Source organism: Elgaria multicarinata, chromosome 9, assembly GCF_023053635.1.
Source record: "Elgaria multicarinata webbii isolate HBS135686 ecotype San Diego chromosome 9, rElgMul1.1.pri, whole genome shotgun sequence".
NCBI lineage: Eukaryota > Metazoa > Chordata > Lepidosauria > Squamata > Anguidae > Elgaria > Elgaria multicarinata.
The window spans coordinates 44973928-44996025 of NC_086179.1; the positions used below are offsets into that span (position 1 = coordinate 44973928).

Below are 22098 nucleotides of genomic sequence, written 5' to 3' on the forward strand. Positions count from 1 at the left end.
AGTCTGCGAAGTGTGTTTCAGTTGGTGTTGAAAACTGGGTTCAAAGAAGTAGTGTGCTGAGGCTCAGCCCCTATCTCTGGCTTGTACTCAGTGGCTGAGTTCAGATGACATATTAGGCAACAGAGGAGGGAATAGCAGACTCACCGTGGGTTATTTTGCCAGTACTCCCCACACGACATGTTGCCCCTCCCCACATTGCACATCTGAAAGTCCTGGAGTCCTTCTGGGTGACTGGTGCTTCTCCCTCCCCCCTCAGTCCTCCCAGCCCTATCCCATCAGCCATTGCAAGTTCTGCCAGCTGAACAGGTGAAGCTGGGGTGTTTTTGTTCACTCTTGCTGGACCTATGGAATACTGCGCTTGACGGGGGAGGGGGGATTATACAACAGAGCCATCCACACAACATTTTAATCAATTGATTACTGGATAAGCAATGAAGCAGCCCATTGTTTTTCCGCATTGTTTAATTCAAGAAAATAACATACTGTGTGTTGTGTGTCCATTGTGTGTGTGTTCCCACACAACACAATAATCAACACAACAGGCAGTTGACTCCTCCCCCACCCACCCCACCCGTTGATTATCGTGTCATCCGAACCAAGCCAGTCTTTTGGGCAGGTTACTTGTTCATTGTGACTAGCCACACTTCCCATGGTTGCCATTTTGTGGTGGTGCTGAAGACAGTTTATTAAATTCCGAAATGTGCCCATGGACCCAAAAGGTTACGTATTCCTGGTATTTTGAAAATAATAATGTGCAGGTATTTTGAAAATAATAATGCTCATCATCAAGATCTATGAAAAATAGCTTCATGGTTGACACAAGTAGCATGCCTATTCAATTCAAAATTTATTTCAATATGAAATAATGTATCTAATTTAAAATGTGTCATATGTAAGGTGTACATTAGAACAGAAATCAGAAAGGAAATCAGAGTCTGGAATCCTATGTATGTCTACACAGAAAAAAGTCAAATTTGGTATGATGGTAGTTATTCCCAGGTAAGCATGTAGTGGGCCTTTTCAGAAACAACTAATGACTTTGCCACCTAAAGCTAATCCTGGGTCAGAGAATGAATAAAAATCTAAAATTGTCCACAGTAAAGGATCCTGCTTTGTTCTGGCCTATGAAAGTATAAATTTGTTTGTCTTTAAGGTGCCGGAGAAATCATTGTTACTTTTTGCTACAATAGATAAACACAGCTAGGCAGCACCTGGTGAAATTCCCTCTTCATCACAACAGTTAAAGCTGCATGAGCCCTGCCTAGAGTGACCATATACAAAAGAGGGCAGGGCTCCTGAAGCTTTAACTGTTGTGATGAAGAGGGAATTTCACCAAGTGCTGCATGCATACAAATGACATCTGCTGAAATTCCCTTTTCTGTTCAACTGTTAAAGATACAGGAGCCCTGACCTCCTTTCCATATGGTCACCCTAAACATAGCTACTTCTCCAAAAAGCATATAATATAGAAAGAGTATGTTGTATAAGTTCAAGAGAGAAACAGAAACCTGGAAGCATATTCAACCCCACAAAAAGAGTTATTGGGGGTGCTCAGAGGATGAAAACAGACTTTTACTTTACATGTGTGTTCTGATCTGGTTTAGGACCCTAGCAGAGTCTTTGGGGTTCTTTTAAAGAGGAAAGTAGCACAAAGAGAAAAACAGAGAAAGGGGCTGAAGAAGCAAAGCAATTGGCTTTTCTTTAATAGTTGTATAGAATATATTTTGAGATGTGTAGTTTTTTCACTACTGCAAAACAAGCTACATCTCCCAATATTCCCTCTTCTATATAGTTTTTAAAATGCAGTTTTCATATAGGCTCTGCCTATATGATGCTGGGTTGCCGCCGCATTAAACAAAACCTCACCCTTTCTCTGCTGCAGAGGGCATGCGTGGGGCTTTCTGATGGTCATGTGGCTCGCCAGCCCACCCCCTGCCTTCTGTCCAGGGTTCCGGCAACCAATTAGGGATCGCCTTCCACCTGAGAACACCTCCGCAACGACATTTGAGTGAGGTTAGATGGCAGAAGGACCTTGCTCAACCTAAAGAGTCAGGCTAAGTTCCTGACTTTTCAAATGTGGAGCTTTGTAAGAAAGCCCTGTAGTGGCTTCAAGGTGGCTGCTGCATTGTATAACCGACGCAGCGCCACCGTGATTCCACCACAGAGATTTGGGAGCACATAGGCAGCCCCATAGCCAGAGAGAAGGAAAAATGAGCATGTGGTAGGTAGAAGTGCGTCCCACGTTGCAGATTAAAGATAAATCGTGAAAAGCTTAAAAACTACTGCTTTCATGCATTTGAACTACCTCTCAATAGCAGTTTAATCAGCTTACACATTTGGGCCTAATTTACACCAAGCAGGATATTGCACTATGAAAGCAGTATGAAAGCAGTATCTGGTATGTGCCATGGGCCCCAACAGTTGTCAGTGCACTTCAATACCACTATAAAGCAGTAGTGTGGCTCCTGCCTTTTATATACCGCGTTCATAGCACTTTCATAGGGCATGTCTAGACCAGGGGGGTGGAGGGGGAGGATCTCGCAATATGCTGATCGTGAGATCCTCCCTCTCAGTCTACACGTGGCGTGTGATGTTCCGGGATGAAGAGGATGTCGCACCCACCATTTTGTTTTTTTATCGAAAATGAGTGCAGGAGCACTCCAGCAATAAAGGTCATTTAAAAAACAAACAACCACTTGCTCCCCCCCCTCCCCGATGGGCATGGAGCTCTCCATGTCCCCTGTCCGGTTCCCGGCTTCTCACGGTTACTCACAAGGAGCCAGGACAAACTGGGACAGCCGCCCACATGTCTCATGGTCTCAGAATCATCCCAGGACCACAGGAAAAACTGGGACAAAAGTGTAGGACAATATCCTGGGGAAATGCAGGGATCTTTCCTCCCTGTTCCCAGGATCCCCTGTGTGTCATGTGGATGCACAGGGATGATCCTGGGATAATCCCTGGGATATTGCCCCATCTAGACAGGCCCATAGTGCAATATCCTGCTTGGCGTAGATTAGGGCTTAGTCAATGTAGTTAAAGATTAATAGAAAGGATATATGTTTAAGATCTTCCAAATTATGCTTATGAAGGAACAATAAATAATTAGGAGGGTGCAATCTTATAACTTCAGCAGCATTTAATTATTTGCAAGACTGTTTATTGTATTAGCTGTATGAAGAAAACTGTAAAAAAACAAAACACCTTTCCTTTTATAATGCATACCATTCTTTCCCCGTTTCTTTTGGGTCCAAGGACTACTTAGCATACATGAACACTTGCTAACATGTGTTTCTGTGGCAAAATAGTTACTTCCACATTTTTGTATGTAACTGGGTGAAGGGTTTTAACTCATTTTTTCTTGCACAAAGATGATCATATTGTAGGGATGTGGAAGTCATTTGAGAAATTGAGTTAAGCTGATGTGCTGGTTGATTTTACATCTAGCTCAAAGCCTCAAACTTTTCAACAGGCCCCGTTGCCCCCAAATCACTATTTTTTTAGATAAATCATGAAACCTTGAGAGCTGGCATCCAAATAGTACAACATCTGTTTGCTATTTCCTCCCCACCCCCTTCCAAATACAAATAAATCAGAACGGTGATCATGTCAATGATGGAAGAAATGTTATATCTATCTGAAGAAGATATTAGAAGAGCTAAGAAGCATGCATGGAGCATTATGCCACCAATGGAATTATACAAAAGACAAGTCAAACTAAAATGGCCTAAGAATAAAAACAGTTGATGAAAAAAACATAAAATATTAACCTGGAGTTATTCAACATACTAATGAAGCTTTTGACCTCAAGCTATTCTTGAAACAATCCAATAGAAAATAAATGAGGACAGGACAAAGTTTCTCAATTTTACAGTTTTTGGAAACTTTAATGGCTGTGTCATATTATAACTTGAAAGATGCGGAACAGCCATTCAATAATATCTAAAAAAGAAAATGAACTTGAGTTCAAGGCAGCATAAATTAATATCAAGAAAAGAGAATTACAAGCGAACATTTACAAACAGCATATTAAATGTTAATATGCACATAATTAATGAAAGTACTCCTTAAAATTCTGCTAATATTTAGCCACAGCAGTTGTAAAAAGGGAACCATAGGACCATACCCATTTGTCCCTCTATGCACCATATGCAAGAAATTTGTACAAAACCAACTGCGTATCTGGAAAGAATTAAATCATCTATCACTGGCAAGTCTGAAGGAAAAGTTTGCAAGAACTATGCTTCATATAACAAAGAGTCTCAGATTTCATGGCTGAACGAGAAGAAAATTGCTAGATAAAATCCTACATCATATGGTTATGCATTTGTATTCAGTGGCATCCCAGGTATAATTCATGTATATTTCATATTAATTCCTTTAAGCTATAATTAAAATTAATATATATGGAGATGATTCCATTACAGCACAATCATATGAGGTTTACTTGGAACGGAGTCCTACTGTCTCCAATGGGGCTTAGTCTCTAATAGTTGTATTTAAGATTACAGCCTAACAGTATCACATGATACTAACAACTAATGAAAACACGCTGGATCCAAATGCAGGTGCATGCACCTGGACTGAGAGAAGTAGACTTCCCTGCCACCCCCCTCCCCATGGCAACTCTTCCAGCCCACTGAAACATGGAAGGTTGAAGGACCCTTTTGAATAGTATAGGAGGAAGAGAGGTATCTTTCAAAATTGAAAAGGTGGAGGCACCTTTTATGAATGGAGTTCCACTCACAGAAGCTGCCTCCACCTGATTTTGGGTGTTCTACCCTCTCCACCACACCACAGCCTACTCCATTCAGCAGGGTCCCCCAGCGCTTTGTATAGTTTTTTTCAGGACGCTGGAGGGGCTGCTGTGAGAAGTGGGTGCAGGGAACTCTGCTTCCGCCATCCCAGTGGCATGCATCTACATCTGTGCTGCTTTCTTGACTTTAATTGACCCCACTCCCACTATGCTGGAAAGAAGACAAATACTTGCATTGTACCTGGCTTCCCCCTGCTTTCTCCTCCACTACACAGATAATAGCAGGTTCAAGGGAACAATTTAGCCTCCTTCCTGTGAGTAATATGTGAAAGGAGCTTTTAGGTTTGGGGATTGGCATGAGAGGAAATGGTCAAGAAACCTCTCACAGCTCCAAGCCCTTGACCCAAATTGGGTTCCCGAACAGCTTCTTTTAACCAGAGGGAAAGGTGTTGGGTGATCCAATCTCAGATCCTTCACATCACATCTGGTTTCTTCCTCAGCCTCCTAAACATTGCTTTTACATTCATTTAGTAGTACTCCTCCCTCTTCATTTGACAGTCCCCTCCATGAAGCACGTCTCAAAGACAGCAGCACGTAGAAATAGCCAGTGAGGCATAATAGAGTGTTGGATTTAGAGTGCTGAATGACAAGTGGTAAACTGAGGAGGTTGGAGAAGTAAGGATTGTAATGATAATTGCCTCCCCTCACCTGCTGGAAGATCCCTGTTATGCTGGTTTTCCAGTGTGAAGGAAAGGATAACACACATCAGTGTCCAGCATGACAAAGAGTCATGCATAGAACTGACAACAGTAATTGCGTGCTTCTCCCAGCCATCATCAGTTTTTGGATGAGAAGATGGAAAAACCTAATATGCATCGTACTCCAACCTTTTTAGCCTTTTATGAGAATAAAGATCCTTGAACACCATTTTGAGTTTGCTTTATTCACATGCCTTTTGAATTAACTTCCGACTTTGTAAGTATGAACTTCAGAATCAGACTGTCAAGATAACTATTTTCTATTGGACAGAATTTTATGAGACACTGGTTGTCAATTAAGATTTTGTAATTTTAATCCCTGGTTTCCCTCCTTATCACACATTTTGGACATGATGTTTATGTGACTCAAAAGCAAACAACAACAACCACTCAATATAACAGATACTGACAGCTGGATCAGAAGATAAATATTTCCCATATGATGATTTGGCACTCTTGAATGAAACGGATTATCTAGATCCATTTCAATCGGGTTTCAGGCCTGGTTTTGGAACGGAAACTGCCTTGGTCGCCCTGTGGGATGACCTCTGTCGGGAGAGAGACAGGGGGAGTGCGACCCTGTTGGTTCTCCTGGACCTCTCAGCGGCCTTCGATACCATCGACCATGGTATCCTTCTGGATAGGTTGTCTGAACTGGGAGTTGGAGGTACTGCGTTGCAGTGGTTCCGCTCCTACTTGGATGGCCGATTCCAGAAGGTGGTGCTGGGGGATTATTGCTCCGTGCCGTGGCTCCTAAGCCATGGGGTTCCGCAGGGCTCTATTTTATCCCCTATGCTGTTTAACATACACATGAAGCCGCTGGGGGAGGTTATCCGGAGATGTGGACTGAGGTGTCATCAATATGCGGATGACACCCAGCTCTACCTTTCCTTTTCATCAAACCCAGGTGAGGCAGTGACTGTTCTGAACCATTGCCTGGGCACGGTAATGGACTGGATGAGGGCTAACAAACTGAGACTCAATCCAGACAAGACGGAGGTACTGTTAGCGGGTGGTTCATTTGTCCGGCGAGGTGATGTTTGCCCTGTCCTGGACGGGGTTGCACTCTCCCTAAAGGATCGGGTCCGTAGTTTGGGGGTGCTCTTCGATCCAGAACTGTCACTTGAGGCACAGGTGAACTCAGTGGCAAAGAGCACCTTTTATCAGCTTAGGCTGATATACCAACTGCGCCCTTATCTGGACAGTGATAGCCTAGCTACAGTTATCCATGCTCTGATAACCTCTCGTTTGGATTACTGCAATGCGTTATACGTGGGGCTGCCTTTGAAAACGGTCCGGAAGCTTCAGCTGGTACAAAACAGGGCAGCCCGTTTACTAACAGGGACTGGTTGGCGAGATCACATTACGCCAGTCCTTTTACAACTTCATTGGCTGCCAGTCCAGGTCCGGGCCCGATTCAAAGTGCTGGTATTGACATTTAAAGCCCTAAACGGTTTGGGGCCAGGTTATTTGAAGGAACGCCTCCTCCCATATGTACCTACCCGGACCTTAAGATCATCTACAGGGGCCCTTCTCCGTGAGCCCCTGCCAAAGGAAGTGAGGCAGGTGGCTACTAGGAGGAGGGCTTTCTCCGCTGTGGCACCCCGGTTGTGGAATGAGCTCCCCAGAGAGGTCCGCCTGGCGCCTACACTGTACTCCTTTCGTCGCCAGCTGAAGACCTTTTTATTCACTCAGTATTTTAACACTTAATTTTAACTTAAATTTAAATTATACTGTTTTAACTCTGTATTTTAACCTTATATCAATTTTGCTGCGTGGTTTTATCCTGGTTGTGCTTTTTATATTGTATTTTGTATTTGTATTTTTAACTTGTTGGTTGTTTTATGATGGTTTTAATTTTTGTGAACCGCCCAGAGAGCTTCGGCTATTGGGCGGTATAAAAATGTAATAAATAAATAAATAAATAAATAAATGATTTTAGAATAACAAAAGCAGAGTGACAGATTGGAGTTAGATTCAAGTCCTTTAACATTTGGGGCAGGGTGGGCAGAAGTAAAATAATTTTTTACCCAGAACAACAAAATAAATTAAGCTAGCTAATTTTCTCAACTAATTTTCTCAATGCACACACAAAAAAATCAGAACTTAAAGCATTCTACTATGACATCAGGTTAACTGATTTGCCCAGCACAACATTTTGCTTGTGCCTGCATGTGATGACTTTCCCCTAATGAACAGTTGCACAGCCTGAAATCAACTGGGACTGAGGCAAAAAAAAAAAAAAAAGCATTCCAACATGTTTTTCCAATTCAAAATTATCTAAATTTATTTACAGATAAGCAGGTGAATACATTGCTGATCTAGTAATGAAGTCAACTAGCTAGTTAGGTTGAACGAAGGCACTATTTTCTATAACTACAATGAAGTGTCATGAGACTACAGAAAAACCCATAATGGGTTGAATCTGGCCCTTCCATGAACAGCGGGAGATCCAGGGGAGCAGAGGCTTCCTGCTGTAGGAAGGAATGAGGTGACTTTCACCAGTATTACCATCTTCCTGCAAATCCCAGCACCACCTGCTGAGGGTCTCCCAACTAAACTCGAGAGCAGCTTTGCAATGATGGAGGCAAAGAGGGCTGCAGGAGGAAGGGGAAATGGGAGAAAATTATCTTCCTCACTTCCCCAAGTGAGGTGTCCCATGAGTGGAGTTCTGTTTACAGATAGTCTGGGCCCAAGCCAATAAATCTAAAATATAATGTAGTCCTTACTCCCTACAGAAACTAAATTTCTGCCTCTGTGTCACCTCTCTCCGTTTCTGTTGTCTTCCCCTTTGTCAAAATTTAGATTGGAAACTCCATGGAGCCGGAATATATAAAGGTTTGAATAGAAGCAAGTACATTTCTTACCCTACCCAGTTGAATTTTAAATTTGCCTTTTAATAATGTGCTGCTTTTAATAATGTATTAATTTCAAATGTTTTAATTAGTTTTATGATGTTCGCATTTGTGTTGTACCCCACCTCGATCCAGAGGGAGAGGTGGGTAGCAAATAAATCTATTATTATTATTATTATTATTATTATTATTATTATTATTATTATTATTATTTGCAGCCAATATCATTTCAGACAGCCTGCATTTGTTAAGTTTTTTCAGACTGGATGATGTTTGTACACCTACTCCTTCAGAGGCTTCTGTCCATTCAGCTAGGCCCTGGTTTGGGCATCAAAGCAGTGATGAGGCTTGCAAGCTGTTTGTGTAGCTCGAGGCACATTAAGAGGAAGTCTGTAGATCTTGAAGAATAGGGAACAGCACCATGGTTTCCAATGTCAATCATTATTCAGGCCTAATTAAGTAGGCCTGTGAAATCCTTGGTATCACCCCTGGTTACATGTCAGATATCCCCAGGAATGGATAACACCAAGGACTCTATTTTTCCCTTATCTTTTTTACCACATAGGAACAGGGGTGTCGTTTACATGAGCCTCCACCCCGGGTTTCAGGTCACATGTGATTATTCCTAAGAAACACCTATATCTCTAGCTGTTATGATGTAATGTAGCTACAACAAACGCTCTCAAAATACACTGCTTTGTGCAATTTAACCTCATGAACACCTGGAGTTGTGAGGGGGGAAATCAGAAGATAAGGAAGGAAGTCTGAGGTAATTAGTGAGACAAGATTGTAAGGAAAAGAAATTGAGGGGAGGCAGGAGAGGCCTAACTGCCTTCAAGTGTCCAGTCAGGGTTCCACACCAGTGTACATTCTCTACTGTCAAGCCAGGATGTAGCCAGAGGTCATCAACTGGTCTACATTAGGCCTAAGGAAACATAGCAGACAGATTTGGGGGTCAGATGGGGCAATTGCTCCAGGCCTCACACAAGGAAGTGGACACTTCAATATTGACAAACAATACATTCCAAATGAGAAAAGAAAGAAGTGAGATTTCAAATAAACATGAACCCCCAGACTCTGAGAGTCTTATGTTAAGTTTGTTTGTTTATTTATTTATTTATTTATTTATTTATTTATTTATTACATTTTTATACTGCCCAATAGCCGAAGCTCTCTGGGCAGTTCACAAAAAGTTGGAGAACGCGGGTTTAATTAGGCCCAGATTTCAGCTCAAAGGTGTGTTGTTTACTAGGCCTCCTAGCCCTTGTGTTATTCCTGTTGTCTGTATATTCAAGCAAAGAAAATAGGGCTCAGGGTAAATAATTACCTTTTGACTTTGTGTTCTTTGCTTGAGTTGTATTTCTTCAATCCTATGTAAAGCTGTTACAAACTGACAGGTTCATCTATGATGAAGGAGGGAAAGAGGCATTTTTAAGAGTCTCTCTGTGTGTTTTTTCCTAGCAGTAGGAAAATAGGTGACATAATTGCTCACTCATGTTTACAGGTCCTTTACGTAATGTGACAGCTTTCAGGGCATCTACTGCACTTTCTGACCTTCATCCAGTTTTTTTTAAAAAGACTGCAGATAATACAGTAATAAGTGTTAATCCGCTTTAATGGCCATGTATAATTATGCAGTTCCACTATACTACAGTGCCATGTAGTGGCTGTATAATGAAATATGTACAATTTGCAAAGAAAACTTTTCCTTCGGGGGGGGGGGGGGAAAGGAAGTATCAGCCCATGTAAGGAGCCAATCCTAATCCTGTTAAAAATCCGGAAGCCAAAGCCCCAGTAAGTTGCGGGATAAAAAGCCTGGTGTGGAGAAACTCATATGTGGTTCTCTCTGAAAGGGAAGGGTGCCATTGAGGATGCTGTTTATTGAGACAGCAGAAATGGTATCTGTAGAGGTGTTGTATTTCAACCTGAACTGAGTTGGGGCTGGGTCGAAAGAAGCTACTCCGTGTGAAAGGTTGAAATCTCTGGGTGACACTGTCGACAGTGGTGAGAAGGGTGGCTTCCCGGAAAAGTCTTCTGTCTGAAAAGCCTTCCCAGGGAGATTTGCCTGAAATCTTCATTGTTCATACTTAGATGCCAGGCTAAAACTTTCCTCTTCTGGCAAACGTTTAAAATCTTTAATTTGCTGTCATATTGTGGGGTTTACTGGGAGCATTCCACGGAAACAGCGACAAAACACATGAAATTTCAAAATGAAAAATAAGTTAATATTTTGTCTTGTATTAGTTGTATATAGTGGAAAGAGGGTGTTTTGATGATGAAAGATAATTTTTTTGCTATTATTATTGCGCAACCTGGTTTTCAAAATGGCTACCACTGTCAAGATCAGTGACATGCTAAATGAGGTTACATTTGATTAAGTGTTAACATTGTATTGTACAGTGAATTAAGTGTTGTTTTCATTCTGATAGCAAAGGTAAGGTCCTAAAGGAGCTGCCTACACGTTAAAACATTAGAAACTGTGTGTTTATTAGCAGATATATAGCTAATTATGCATATAGTTTTGCTGTCCCATACGTGACATGAAAAAGTGCACTTTTTAGGTTATATATGTTATTTGTAGCATTTAAAATGTAGTAAAGCAGATTTAAAACAAAGATAATGTTGTCTACAATGAAATATTTTCTTAATGTTAATTTTTTATTTTAAACAGTTTATACGTCCCTTTATTTATTGTCCCATACGTGACACTTATTATGCAGATAATGCATAATGAATGTGTCAACTGAAAATAAAAAGAGCACTAGTGCTGAAAGAATGAAGAAAATGAGACTAAAGAAGAAGAGGGAGAATCCAAAATTTCAAAAAAAGGAAAATGAAAGGTTAAAAGAACTGAGAAGAAAGAAAAATATGTCTATGAGTAGCAGAGATGAGTTGCAGAGGAAGAAGTATGAAAGAGATCGAAAGAGGTTGCAGAGAGCATGCAAGAAAAAAACTATTGCTGACAGTAATGCAGAAAAATATATAATAGTAAGTCCTTACCAAAGCAGATGGAGCTATGGAAAAGCTATGAATAGAATATTTATTTAGGCTGTCGTTTTAGGATCTACCTTTGTAAATTTGCCAAAATCACCAAGAAAACAGAGAGCTGTAGTCAGTGGTTTAGCACAAAGAGTAGATACTAAACTAGTTAATCAAATGCATAGTTCCTTCTCACAAGGGTGTGGCATGTTAAAGAAAGACATAAACATTGTTAAGAGCTTCTTTTTTCGCAATGATATTTTATATACAGCTCCTGGATTGAAGGACTGCATAACTGTTTGGGAAGAAGGAAAGAAACTTAGACTTCAAAAACATTTTCTCACTATGTTTTTAAGAGAGGCAATTTTTGTATTTAAAAACGGCCACCTTGAAGTTAAAATGAGTTTTGTAAAATTTTGTATTCTACATCCAAAAAAATGTTCTTCTACTGAAGGATACTCCAGTGGATCAGTGTCAATGTAAAATACATGAAAATTTTAAACTCAAGTTAAAGGGCCTTAGAATTGGAGGGGATTTTTAATGTCTGTTTTATGTGATGACAAATTAATTTCCAACTGTTGGAAATGTGAATTCCAGTGGAAAAAAAATATTCCATTTCCTGAAGAGCCAACAAAGCACGTCACATGGAAGCAGTGGGAAAAGGATGCTGATGGAGGACTAGTGTTAAGCATGAAAGATGGTTGTGCTGGTGAATTACACGAAGATATTGGTTCAAGTTATGAAAACTTTCTGGGTCATGTTCACATAAAAAGAATACAAGCAAATGCTTTCTTAAGTGATCAAAACCTGGAAAATGTAAGAGTGCTGGAAATTGATTTTGCTATGTCTTATAGCTGTGAGTATCGGAACGAGTTCAGAGTGCCCTTTGGTCTCGAGCAACTGTAATGCTTTTCACTGCAGCTGTTTTCTTAAATGGATCTTGTAGAACCTTCCTCTTGTGCTCAGATATAACACAGAAGGACAAACACACTGTGTATGTAATGCTGATGAAACTCTATGAGATAATGAGTGAAGAAACTGGTGTTACTCAGGACATCATTTGGAGCGATGGACCTGCATCTGAGTTCAAGAACAAATACATGGTACACGTGCTGAAGCTTCTAGCAAAAAAATACCAAAGAAAGTTCAGTTGGAAATATTTTGCCACCTCACATGGCAAAGGAATAGTTGATGGTGTGGGAGGCAATGTGAAAAGGCTTGTACGACAAAAGACCATGAGCCAAGGCAACGTCAGTGTCATACAGAATGCAGTGGAGTTTGCACAGTTAGCAAATGAACTTGCTCCCTCAACATGCACTCTGTACATTTCCCAGAGTGAAATACATTCCCAAGTAGAGAAAGACAAGCCTTGGGAAGGAACTATCACTGTGCCTGGGATAGCATCATATATTGTGCAGGCTAAACCAAACGGTCTAGTTTCCTTCAAACACCATGCCCTGGAGAGTGAAGAATCTGTTCCTGTTACTAGGCCTACTTCAAATGTGAAACTCAATATAGGTGCTTGGTGCTTCTTTAGTTATAATAAGGTAGCCTACCCAGGCAGTGTTATGGAAGTCTGTGGCATGGATGGAGTTAAAGTGAGTGTAATGGTTCCTGCCAACAAACATCATTATAAGTGGCCCTACACTCCTGATTGTATTACATATTCCTTTAAGGATGTGATTAGGAAGATTGACCCACCAACTGTGGCTTTGAAGTCTCGTCGCAGCACCATGTATAAATTTTCAGAATTATTCTAATGTAAAGGGACTTTTCAAATATCAATGCTTAAATGCTCTAACTACATTATTTGTTGATGCCTAAATCAATTAAGAATTCATATTTAGTAGTCCTAAGTGAGTTTTTTATGTTGTAATGCAGACAGTGTCCCATACGTGACAGAGAATGTCCCATACGTGACATCAAAAAAACATTTTTTTGATTGAGCTAAAATGTAAAAATTGAGTCTAACATGGATATAAATGTGAAGTGATATCTCAGGAATTATAAGAAAAAAGTTGAATTAGTTTCAAGTTCACAGTTCACAGAAATGTTTAATTGAAGATAACCATGTCCACGAAGATGGAAATTCTTGTGTCCCATACGTGACAAAATATTAATAGTATCTAAGATAATTGTTTCTTGCTGAATTTAAAATTACTAACCCTGTTCTGCTAGTAATGACCATTGTATTCATATGCTGCAAAATAAATTGTTCACTTTAAACATTAGTAGTATATGCAAAAGATTCTTTGTCCTGAACTTGAGTATAAATGTCCCATACGTGACAATGGAATGCTCCACTGGCTCTTTAGTATTTTTAATGTTTTTTTTACTATCTTAATATTTTAATATTTTCATCAGCTGCATTATTGTGTTGGATGTTATTTTACTGCTACTTTGGGGGTTTATGACTGTAACCGCCCCAAGAGCATTTGCCAGTTTATTATAAATCTAATAAACAAGAGCTCAATCCTACGGAGTTGAAACTCTAGAAGGAGGGCTATTTTTCCTTTGTGTCTTGCCCACACCATGTTTTTGCACTATATTTTTCCACTGTGCTCCATCCTTTCCCTCTTCATCTTGTGCTCCTTCTCCCCTAACATGTTCAACTAGTTTCTTTTTCATAAAAATTGGAAACTGTGGTTTGTTCTTGTCAAATTATTGGCAACCATTCCTGGCTGGCAGGAAAAGCAGACATAGTTTGGTGGTTTGGACATAACAGCAAACTATAGTTTGCACTAAAACAGAAGTAATAAATTGAAGTGGAGGGCCAACATAAGGAGGGAAAACAAAAGGACCAGGCTAATTCCCATAATGCTAAACTACGGTTCTTTCTGAACAAAGTAATTTCTGCAAAACTAAGAGACAGGCTTGCTTTTACCATTTGAAAATTATGTAATCTATAGATTCCTTGCCATAGTTTATGGCACAACAACCAATGGTGTTTAACAACTATGGGTGGATTCCAACGAGGTGTTTTCACCTCCACTGATTCCCTTACGCTTTGCCAATTCCCATCTGCAAGTGGGACCAACTGCATTTGGGAGGAAGATTTTGTACTTCTGGGGGGCAACTGGAAACAAGCAAAAATGCTCATTTCTGGAATGGTTCAAATAAGGGAGCTCCACTGACCTGTCCCAATTGAGAAATGAGTGTTTCCAACTTGTTTCAGACTTTTCTCTGGGAAGTGCTAAATCACTGTTGTGCACGCAGTGTGTCCCACTCATACAACAGAATCAGTGGGACCCATCGTTTGTGCAAAAGAATTGGTAGAGGTATAAAAATCCCGTTGATTCTGCCCTTTGTTAAGTCAGAGCATTAATATCAGAATTCTATTTTGTGTTCCTTTTTGAAATACCTGAAATTTACTCCACTGCCATCATTTTATTTAGCAATTCTTCATTGGCCTCTAGGTTGCTCAAAGCTCTTGTCAAGTCAAAACATTTTTCTCAGATCGTTGAACCATGTTTCTCTTGATAAGAAATAGGATAAACACGGGCAGTATGTTAACAGCAGCTATTTACATTAATGAAGGAACATGGGTGTAGAGGAATGTCAGCTACGAACTGAATGTATATGGGTCTCCAGGAGTTCCTTATTGTAAAGAAAAGACATGAAGGACTAGCTATAGAGTGGAATCTTTCTGGCTTGCTCTCACTCAGCAATTTCTGACTGTGACAAAGTTCTTTATATGCAAGAACATTGCAAGGAGGAAATGAGCAGTTCAAATGTGGCAAAAGAATGTGCGAAACCCCACTAAATGATTTACATTTGTGATTTTTGCTATTAAAAATAGCACTGCATAGAAAACTCATATTATGTGGAATGCATTGTATCAGGATTAATTTTTCATAATAATCAGTGAAGAGGAAAATCCTTCTGGTCACTAGACAAAACCTGTTAAATGTTTTCAAATTGGGGATAATTGCATCACATAACTTAGCGGTGAGCTCTTTGGATGGCCTTGAGCAACTCATTTTCTCTTAGCCTCAATTCTTCATATGTTTAACCAGAATATTAACCTATCTCTCAAGTTCCTTATAAAGATGGGTGTAATCATTCTTGTAATGAACTTTACAGAATAAAAGTCCAATTGGCATGATAAAATAATAATGTTGTAAAGAATAAAACAAGCGCCTTTGTACACAATACAGGTAATAAATTTAAACTTTTCCCTTTCTGTTGCTGTTATACTTATACAGACTCCCATATTCTAAACTTTCTGTTTATTCTTGGAAATGCTGAGAATGATGAATTAGCTGATGCAGTAATGCATTTTAAAATACATCCTCTTCCCTCAATAATGAATGGCTCCCTGTGACAGCATTACTTTTTGCATTCAAAGTTCTTTCAGAAGATGTGATATGAAGGTGTTTAAACATCAAGACATTTCTGAGGATTAGAGTTTACTGTACCACCTCCCACAATCCCGGCACCCCACTGCTATTGGTTAGGGTCAAATACCACAGGCTCTCCACTCACAGTAACTCTGTGCCATTTGAGAAAGCAGGAGCCAAAGGTAAGATTTCTGTTTCTTTCTTCATTGATTAGTAAACTAGATTTTTTATAATGAACTTACATTGAAAGGTATGTAATTTTTAATATTTTGAGAAGAATCATATTATGAATATTACTTTTTTGTTATTTGTTTTTACTTCACTATTTCTTAGTGCCTTCCTTTGAGAAGTACATAATTTCCATCAAAATATTTGACAGCTCTTGTAGATGCCAATATAATTACAGTATGTTCCAATATTTTGCTTATAAAAGTGGCACACAGATTTCACAGGTTTAGGCAGACCAGGCAGATTTACAGGTGTGTATGAGTATGGGTGTGTACTGAGACATATAATAATATTTATATATTGATACATAGGAATTATATAGTTTCTTTGCTTAAGATGAAACATTCACCAGTCAGATTGCTACCAAACTATCAGGTAATATTCAGAATACACTTGTGAATAATTTTTTATGTATCAGTGTATTAATACAACTATAAATTAGTGATACTTCATAATGTTCTGTTTTACCACCTAGGTTCATACCATTTTCTTCCAGAAAAGTAAGGCAGTATAGTTCAATGACTAGTTTGATGGATTTTGATCTGGAAGAGACCTGGATTCAGATTTCAAGACACAACCTCTCAGTCTCAGCTTTCCATTTTTACATTTATAGCAGAGATTTACTTCAGAGGGTATTTCTGAGAATGTAAAGAAAAAGATTTTTCAAATACTTTCCAAGTTAAAAGTCCTGGACAACATAAACAGTACTAATAATAGTACTAGTACAATATGAATTAGTAAGATTTAGTACACATTTTGAAATAAGTAAATAGAGAAAAAAATGACGAAGGTAGACTATCCTTACATATTCAAAAATTAGTAAATATGTTTGTCAACCATTAAGAGGGTCATAAAGTAGAGAATGTCAACATGATATATCAGTAAAGTAATGTTTTGGGCAAACCAGAACATTGTAAATAAATCAGTGCTAGAAAGTGCAATTCAATTAACCCTTGGTTAAGAGCAAAGAGACTGAGCTGCCTGTAAGCTCTGTCTACTAGCTAGTTAAAAAAAAATTAAAAGCTCACAAGAGAAAAATGAGTGCCTTGTGCCATTCACCATTCCCATTGGAATTTCATGCCTTCATGTATAAACCTTCACAAAGGCCTTCTTTCAAGAGGCTTAATATCAGTTTGTCTGAGTCTAGGCAACCTCAAAAGAGAAAGTGTCTCATGAATTTCTAATATCATACACTATGTGCTGTTCTTTAAGCACAGTTTATAAATGAATAAAAACCCATGGGTGAAATCCTCACTTTTTAATACAGTAGATCTGTATACATATGTGCACTTTTCCCTTCCCGCATCAATAACTTTGCTATTCAGTGCATGTTGTATGTAAATAATGGGATTTTGTATGGGTTGCTTTAAAATCAAGAGGAAAGACTGTTAATGTTCAGACCAGACTGTTCCAATGCAATAAAAAATATTTGTGCTTAAGTTCTATTAACATCAACTAACAGTTGTGAATTGCAACTACCAAACCACATAGATTTCTGTTCAACTTAAGGATGACTAAGTATAGTTGGATTGTGGCCAGTGTTTTTCATAAAATTTAAAACCAGTGGTCTAAATCTGCTTTAAATTTTAAGTAAAGAAAGTGAAAATTATAGACACATCCTAACCCAACCCTGCATGTGAACATCAGGGTGCAGAGGTTGTGTGAACCCAAAAGAACTCCCTTCATGGGAATTCACATTGCCGCCAGCACCTGCATCTGCCCTATTGGAGAGCATGCAAAAAAGAGTCCAGTGTGGAGTAAACCACTTCTATGGACGTGTTAGGTGAGTTCTTGGTGTTTGGGCAGCGTGCTTCCAGCCAGGAATCCAATGGCCTGAGCCCAGATGGCATGAGACTAAACTTTCACAGGTTACTCCAGTTTGTATCACGGCTTGATCCAGTCATGTCACACAAACAAACTGTATCTGTGTTGGTGTGCTGTTGGGATCCCATGTCAGAAGACCTTCTAATTCTATGGAGTAGCATTTTTTACCCAGAGGGGCTGCATCACTAAAAAGAGTCCAATGCTGAGAAATAAGAGGATAGAGCAACCATACAGCAGCCCTTTTATTCCAGCAACAAAGTGGTGATTGCTGGATCCAGGTGATCACTCTCACCGCTCTACCCAACCTGCTTTTCCAAGGCAATAAAACATATCTTGGTGGTGTGACCATTCCAGTAAGGCCTGCAATCCTTCCCTTCACCATGGAATGCTCCCTACAACCTGCAAGTGGCACAGAGGTTGTACATGCACCTGCACTTCCTTCTGCCCACACAAATATGTATCTAAATAGAAGTAGCATTATTTGGAAAGAGCTACCATACATAGTGGAAATAAGGGGGAGATTATTCTGAAATGTTGCCATTGTCCTACTTTTCATCTCAGTTTAAGTGACTGATTACTGTGTACATGTGCATTTTTAATTGCTCAGTTCATCAGGATACTAGCTAATGTTCAATGCAGTCTAAATCTAGTACTCCATAGGATAGCTGCAAATTTCATAGAATTTTAATCATCATTTTTCTGCTTTCTTCCTCTAGATAAGAGATTCAAGAATGAAGGCCTTTGCAAATATTTTTGTGGGATTTTGTATCCTTGATGCTATTGCTGCTGCTCCTACAATGAGTTCTGTAATTTATGATTCTGAAACATATGACATTGCTTTGGAAGATCTGGATAGCCTATATGACTATGATGAAAATCTATCTGTTGATCAGGCACAGGTAATTAAAAATTGTACATTTTTGTCTTTTTGCTATCAATGATTTCATTTTTTATTTTTATTTTTGTGGGGTGAGGAGCATTTTCTGGTGCCTTTAATGGAATCAAAATACGATTCAGATCACAGTCAGCCTTTTGTATGTTTCTTTTGGAGGATCTCATTAGAGAATCACTGAGACATGAGAGGATGCTGGGTTAAAATGGAATAAAGCAAACATCCCCTTCTTCACCTGTTAACTCTATAGCTCAGTGGTTCCCAATTAGCTAAGTACTGCAGACCCCTTGTTTTTCAAATGCCAAGCCATAGACCCCCTACTTTTGAAAACGTTGTTATCTCTATGGTAGTTAACTGTGCGAAGCAATTTTTTGGAAAAAATAAGGGGTAGCCCCTAATAAGCAAAGGATTTTAGGTATACTAAAAAGCAGACCATAAAATTTGTGATATTACCATGCAAAAATGACAATGATTTAGTTAGGAATATAAAGACAAATTTAATTTTACTAACGTCTAGTTTACAATTGAACAAATTATGACATGTCTAGCAGCTACTAAACCTGAATGTGATGGGAGAAATCATGCCTCTTTTTGTCCCAAACAATCCCTCCCACATCCGGTTCAATATTTCCTACTTTTAATCTCAAATCTGGATCAACATCGAGCTGATTTCTATGCTTGTTCTTCATATAACAAAATGTTGAAAATGTTTGTTCACAAAGATATGTAGAACAAAAGGGAACTAGATGTTTCAAAGCTTTTTCACCTAATTTATAATCACAAAAAACCTTCACCCAGAATTGGTCCAGTCTATATTCTTTGAAAAATGATTTCAATGAACCATCACAAGTCACGTCAACAAGTGCATCTTGCTCTTCTACAGATAGAGTTGTTAGTTGTACATCACCACATTCAAAAGGATTCCTTCTCCATGGGTTTTCAGGATTAGGTGCAGGGAAGTAATCTCTGAAGCTAGTCGCTAAATCATGCAGGTGCTTTCACGCATGACGTCACCGTCGAAGCAAAAAGAGTGCAGGAGACGACATATTTTCTTTTATTAAAATGTAGACCTTGCAGAGCTAATAGGTGAATGGTGCCATGGACCCCCTGTGTGGGTTACCCCAGAATAGTCCATCCTATGCTTTTAATGAATAAGATGGGGCAGAACCATCAGGGACTCAAATGTGTTTCCTGGGTTTACATTAAATTAGTTTGGAAAGTTTATTTCAAATTTCAGAGTAGTGCAATGTTTCAGCTCTGCCAAAACACCAAAGAAGAAAAGCAAAAATGATAACTCAACAGAGAGAAAAGATGAGTGCAGGAAAGTTAATTAAGTCTATAAGTGTTGGAAAAGAAAAGCTTAAATAATCCCTTGGTTCTCTGATTCTTCTTGCCAATTTACACATGGAGGAAAACAATACATATTTTGGTTATATGTAGCTTTCTGGTTTTCACTATTTCCCTTCTAACAAAAGTATATAATTTTTTGTAATAATTCACAGTTCAGGATATCTACCTGTTAAATCATGTTCTGGAAATTACTGCTTTGAATATTTTTAAAAAATTTTGTGTGTTTTTGCGCTTGACAACCTTTGGGCAACCTTTTTCTGTCAATGGCCACTCTAACGCACTGGATAGGCACTTTCAAGATGAAATCTCTTGCATCCGCCAGGACCTAGACTGCAGCGTTACTGCAGGTGAATCGGGTGACATTCCAGAGTGCATCTTGGTCCAGTTTTATTAGATGAGTTTCAGTTAGTACAGCTCAAGGATAATGACAAGGTGTTTGGACAGGTGCATTTGACCATTTCCATAATGGATCCTTGCTCCTTGCTATAAAAACCAGCAGGGAGGGAACAGGTAATTAATGAGTCCTAGTGAGAGGGAGTGGTCCTGAGCCAACTGAAAGTGGTGGCAGTGAGATCACTCCTGAAAAAATCCTCCCTGGACCCAGAAAATCTTAACAACTTTAGGCCGTTGGCAAATATTCTTTTCCTGGGCAAGGTCCTTGAGCAGGTGGTAGCCAACAGCTCCAGACACTCTTGAATGACACTGATTATCTAGATCCATTTCAGTCAGGGTTCAGGCTGGGTTTTGGCACAGAAACAGCCTTGTTTGCCTTGTATGATGACCTATGTCAGGTGAGTGACTGGATTTCTCGGCTTATGATACCATCAACCATGATATCCTTCTGGGGTGCCTGTATGTTTCCGAGGTGCTGGTTCTTCTTCGTGGTCTCTATGCATCACACATATGGGCTTTGCGCCTGCGCAGAGACCAGACCGGAACCTTCTCTAGCTGAGTGGAACGTTTTTGGCGGGAACCCCTCCCCCACGCTACTGCGCATGTCCATGGGGTTCCCGCCCTTCCCTCAGTTCTTCGTCGTCCGCCATCGTGCCTAGACCAAAAGACTGAACCTCTAGCGTTTCTCTGCTTAAATCTGTTTAAAAATATTTTCTACTTACCTTTTTCTTCAGCTTTCTTCAGCTTTCTTCTTTTTCGCCCTTTTTCTCTTTTCATCTATAAAAAAAAAAAAAAAAAAAAAAATTATTATTATATTCTTGTAGTTTATCTTAGCGACTACGGTCGCGACTGCCGCATGGCAGTAAAGGCCCCGTTCCGCAAGTGTGTCAAGTGCGGAGCCAAACTACCTCCTACGGACGGACACTCCCTCTGTGTCCTTTGTTTGGGCGAAGGCCATATTGTACAGGCGTGCCACCATTGCATGTCCTTTACGAAGCAGACCAGAAAGAACAGGGCAGACCGACTTCGCTCAATACTTTGGGAGAAAGCCCTCAAAGCTACAGAAGCTCCAATGGATAAAACGGCAACTGATAAGTCCGTTTCTGACCGAAGCACAGGGACGAATGTGCAAGCCAGAGCAATTGATAGGGCACAGATACCCCTGACGCCTGGCCGGTCTTTGGCAAGTTCTGCAGCCAAAAAGATTGCTAAAAAGGCCAGAACGCCAAAATCTTCCTCCGAAATGGAGAAGAAAAAGAAAAAGAAGAAGAAATCTGCGGAGAAAACCTCTCATGGCTCTCCCAGACTATCTGAGCCCCCTCGAGGGCAAACAACTCCTCCTACCGCTGTTACGGTATCGAGGCATGTCTCGACCCCGAGACCTCAGTCGATACCGAGGAAGACGGTACCGACACACCCTCCTAGTCTATCAGAGGGTGAGTTACGAGACTCCGCATCAGCAGCTTCGGCTCGGGAGCCTACAAGACCTCAAACATCCCAGAATGTAATCCCTCTGCAGGTGTCGCCTAGACGAACACCGAGGCGTGATTGGGACAGAGTCTCCCGATATTCTGAGCCCCAAGACAGGCAGAGTTTCTATGATTGGGATCGATACCGTACCCAAAGATACTATGATACAGATCAAGCCTATCATTATCCGCAGGAGGAATGTTTTCCTCAACCTCCTCCTACCACTAGGGTCTGCCAATTACCGCTACGGCCT

General features: G+C 39.9%; 1 protein-coding gene across 1 annotated transcript in view; it reads left to right on the forward strand.

Moving 5' to 3' along the window:
- The first annotated feature begins 12038 nt into the window (after positions 1–12038).
- EPYC (epiphycan) overlaps positions 12039–22098 on the forward strand; it is a 44416-nt gene continuing 34356 nt past the window's right edge. The window contains exons 1-3 of the mRNA XM_063134985.1: positions 12039–12204; positions 15554–15618; positions 18457–18639. Of these exons, the coding sequence (XP_062991055.1) occupies positions 12039–12204; positions 15554–15618; positions 18457–18639 (414 nt within the window). The remainder of the gene's footprint in view (positions 12205–15553; positions 15619–18456; positions 18640–22098) is intronic.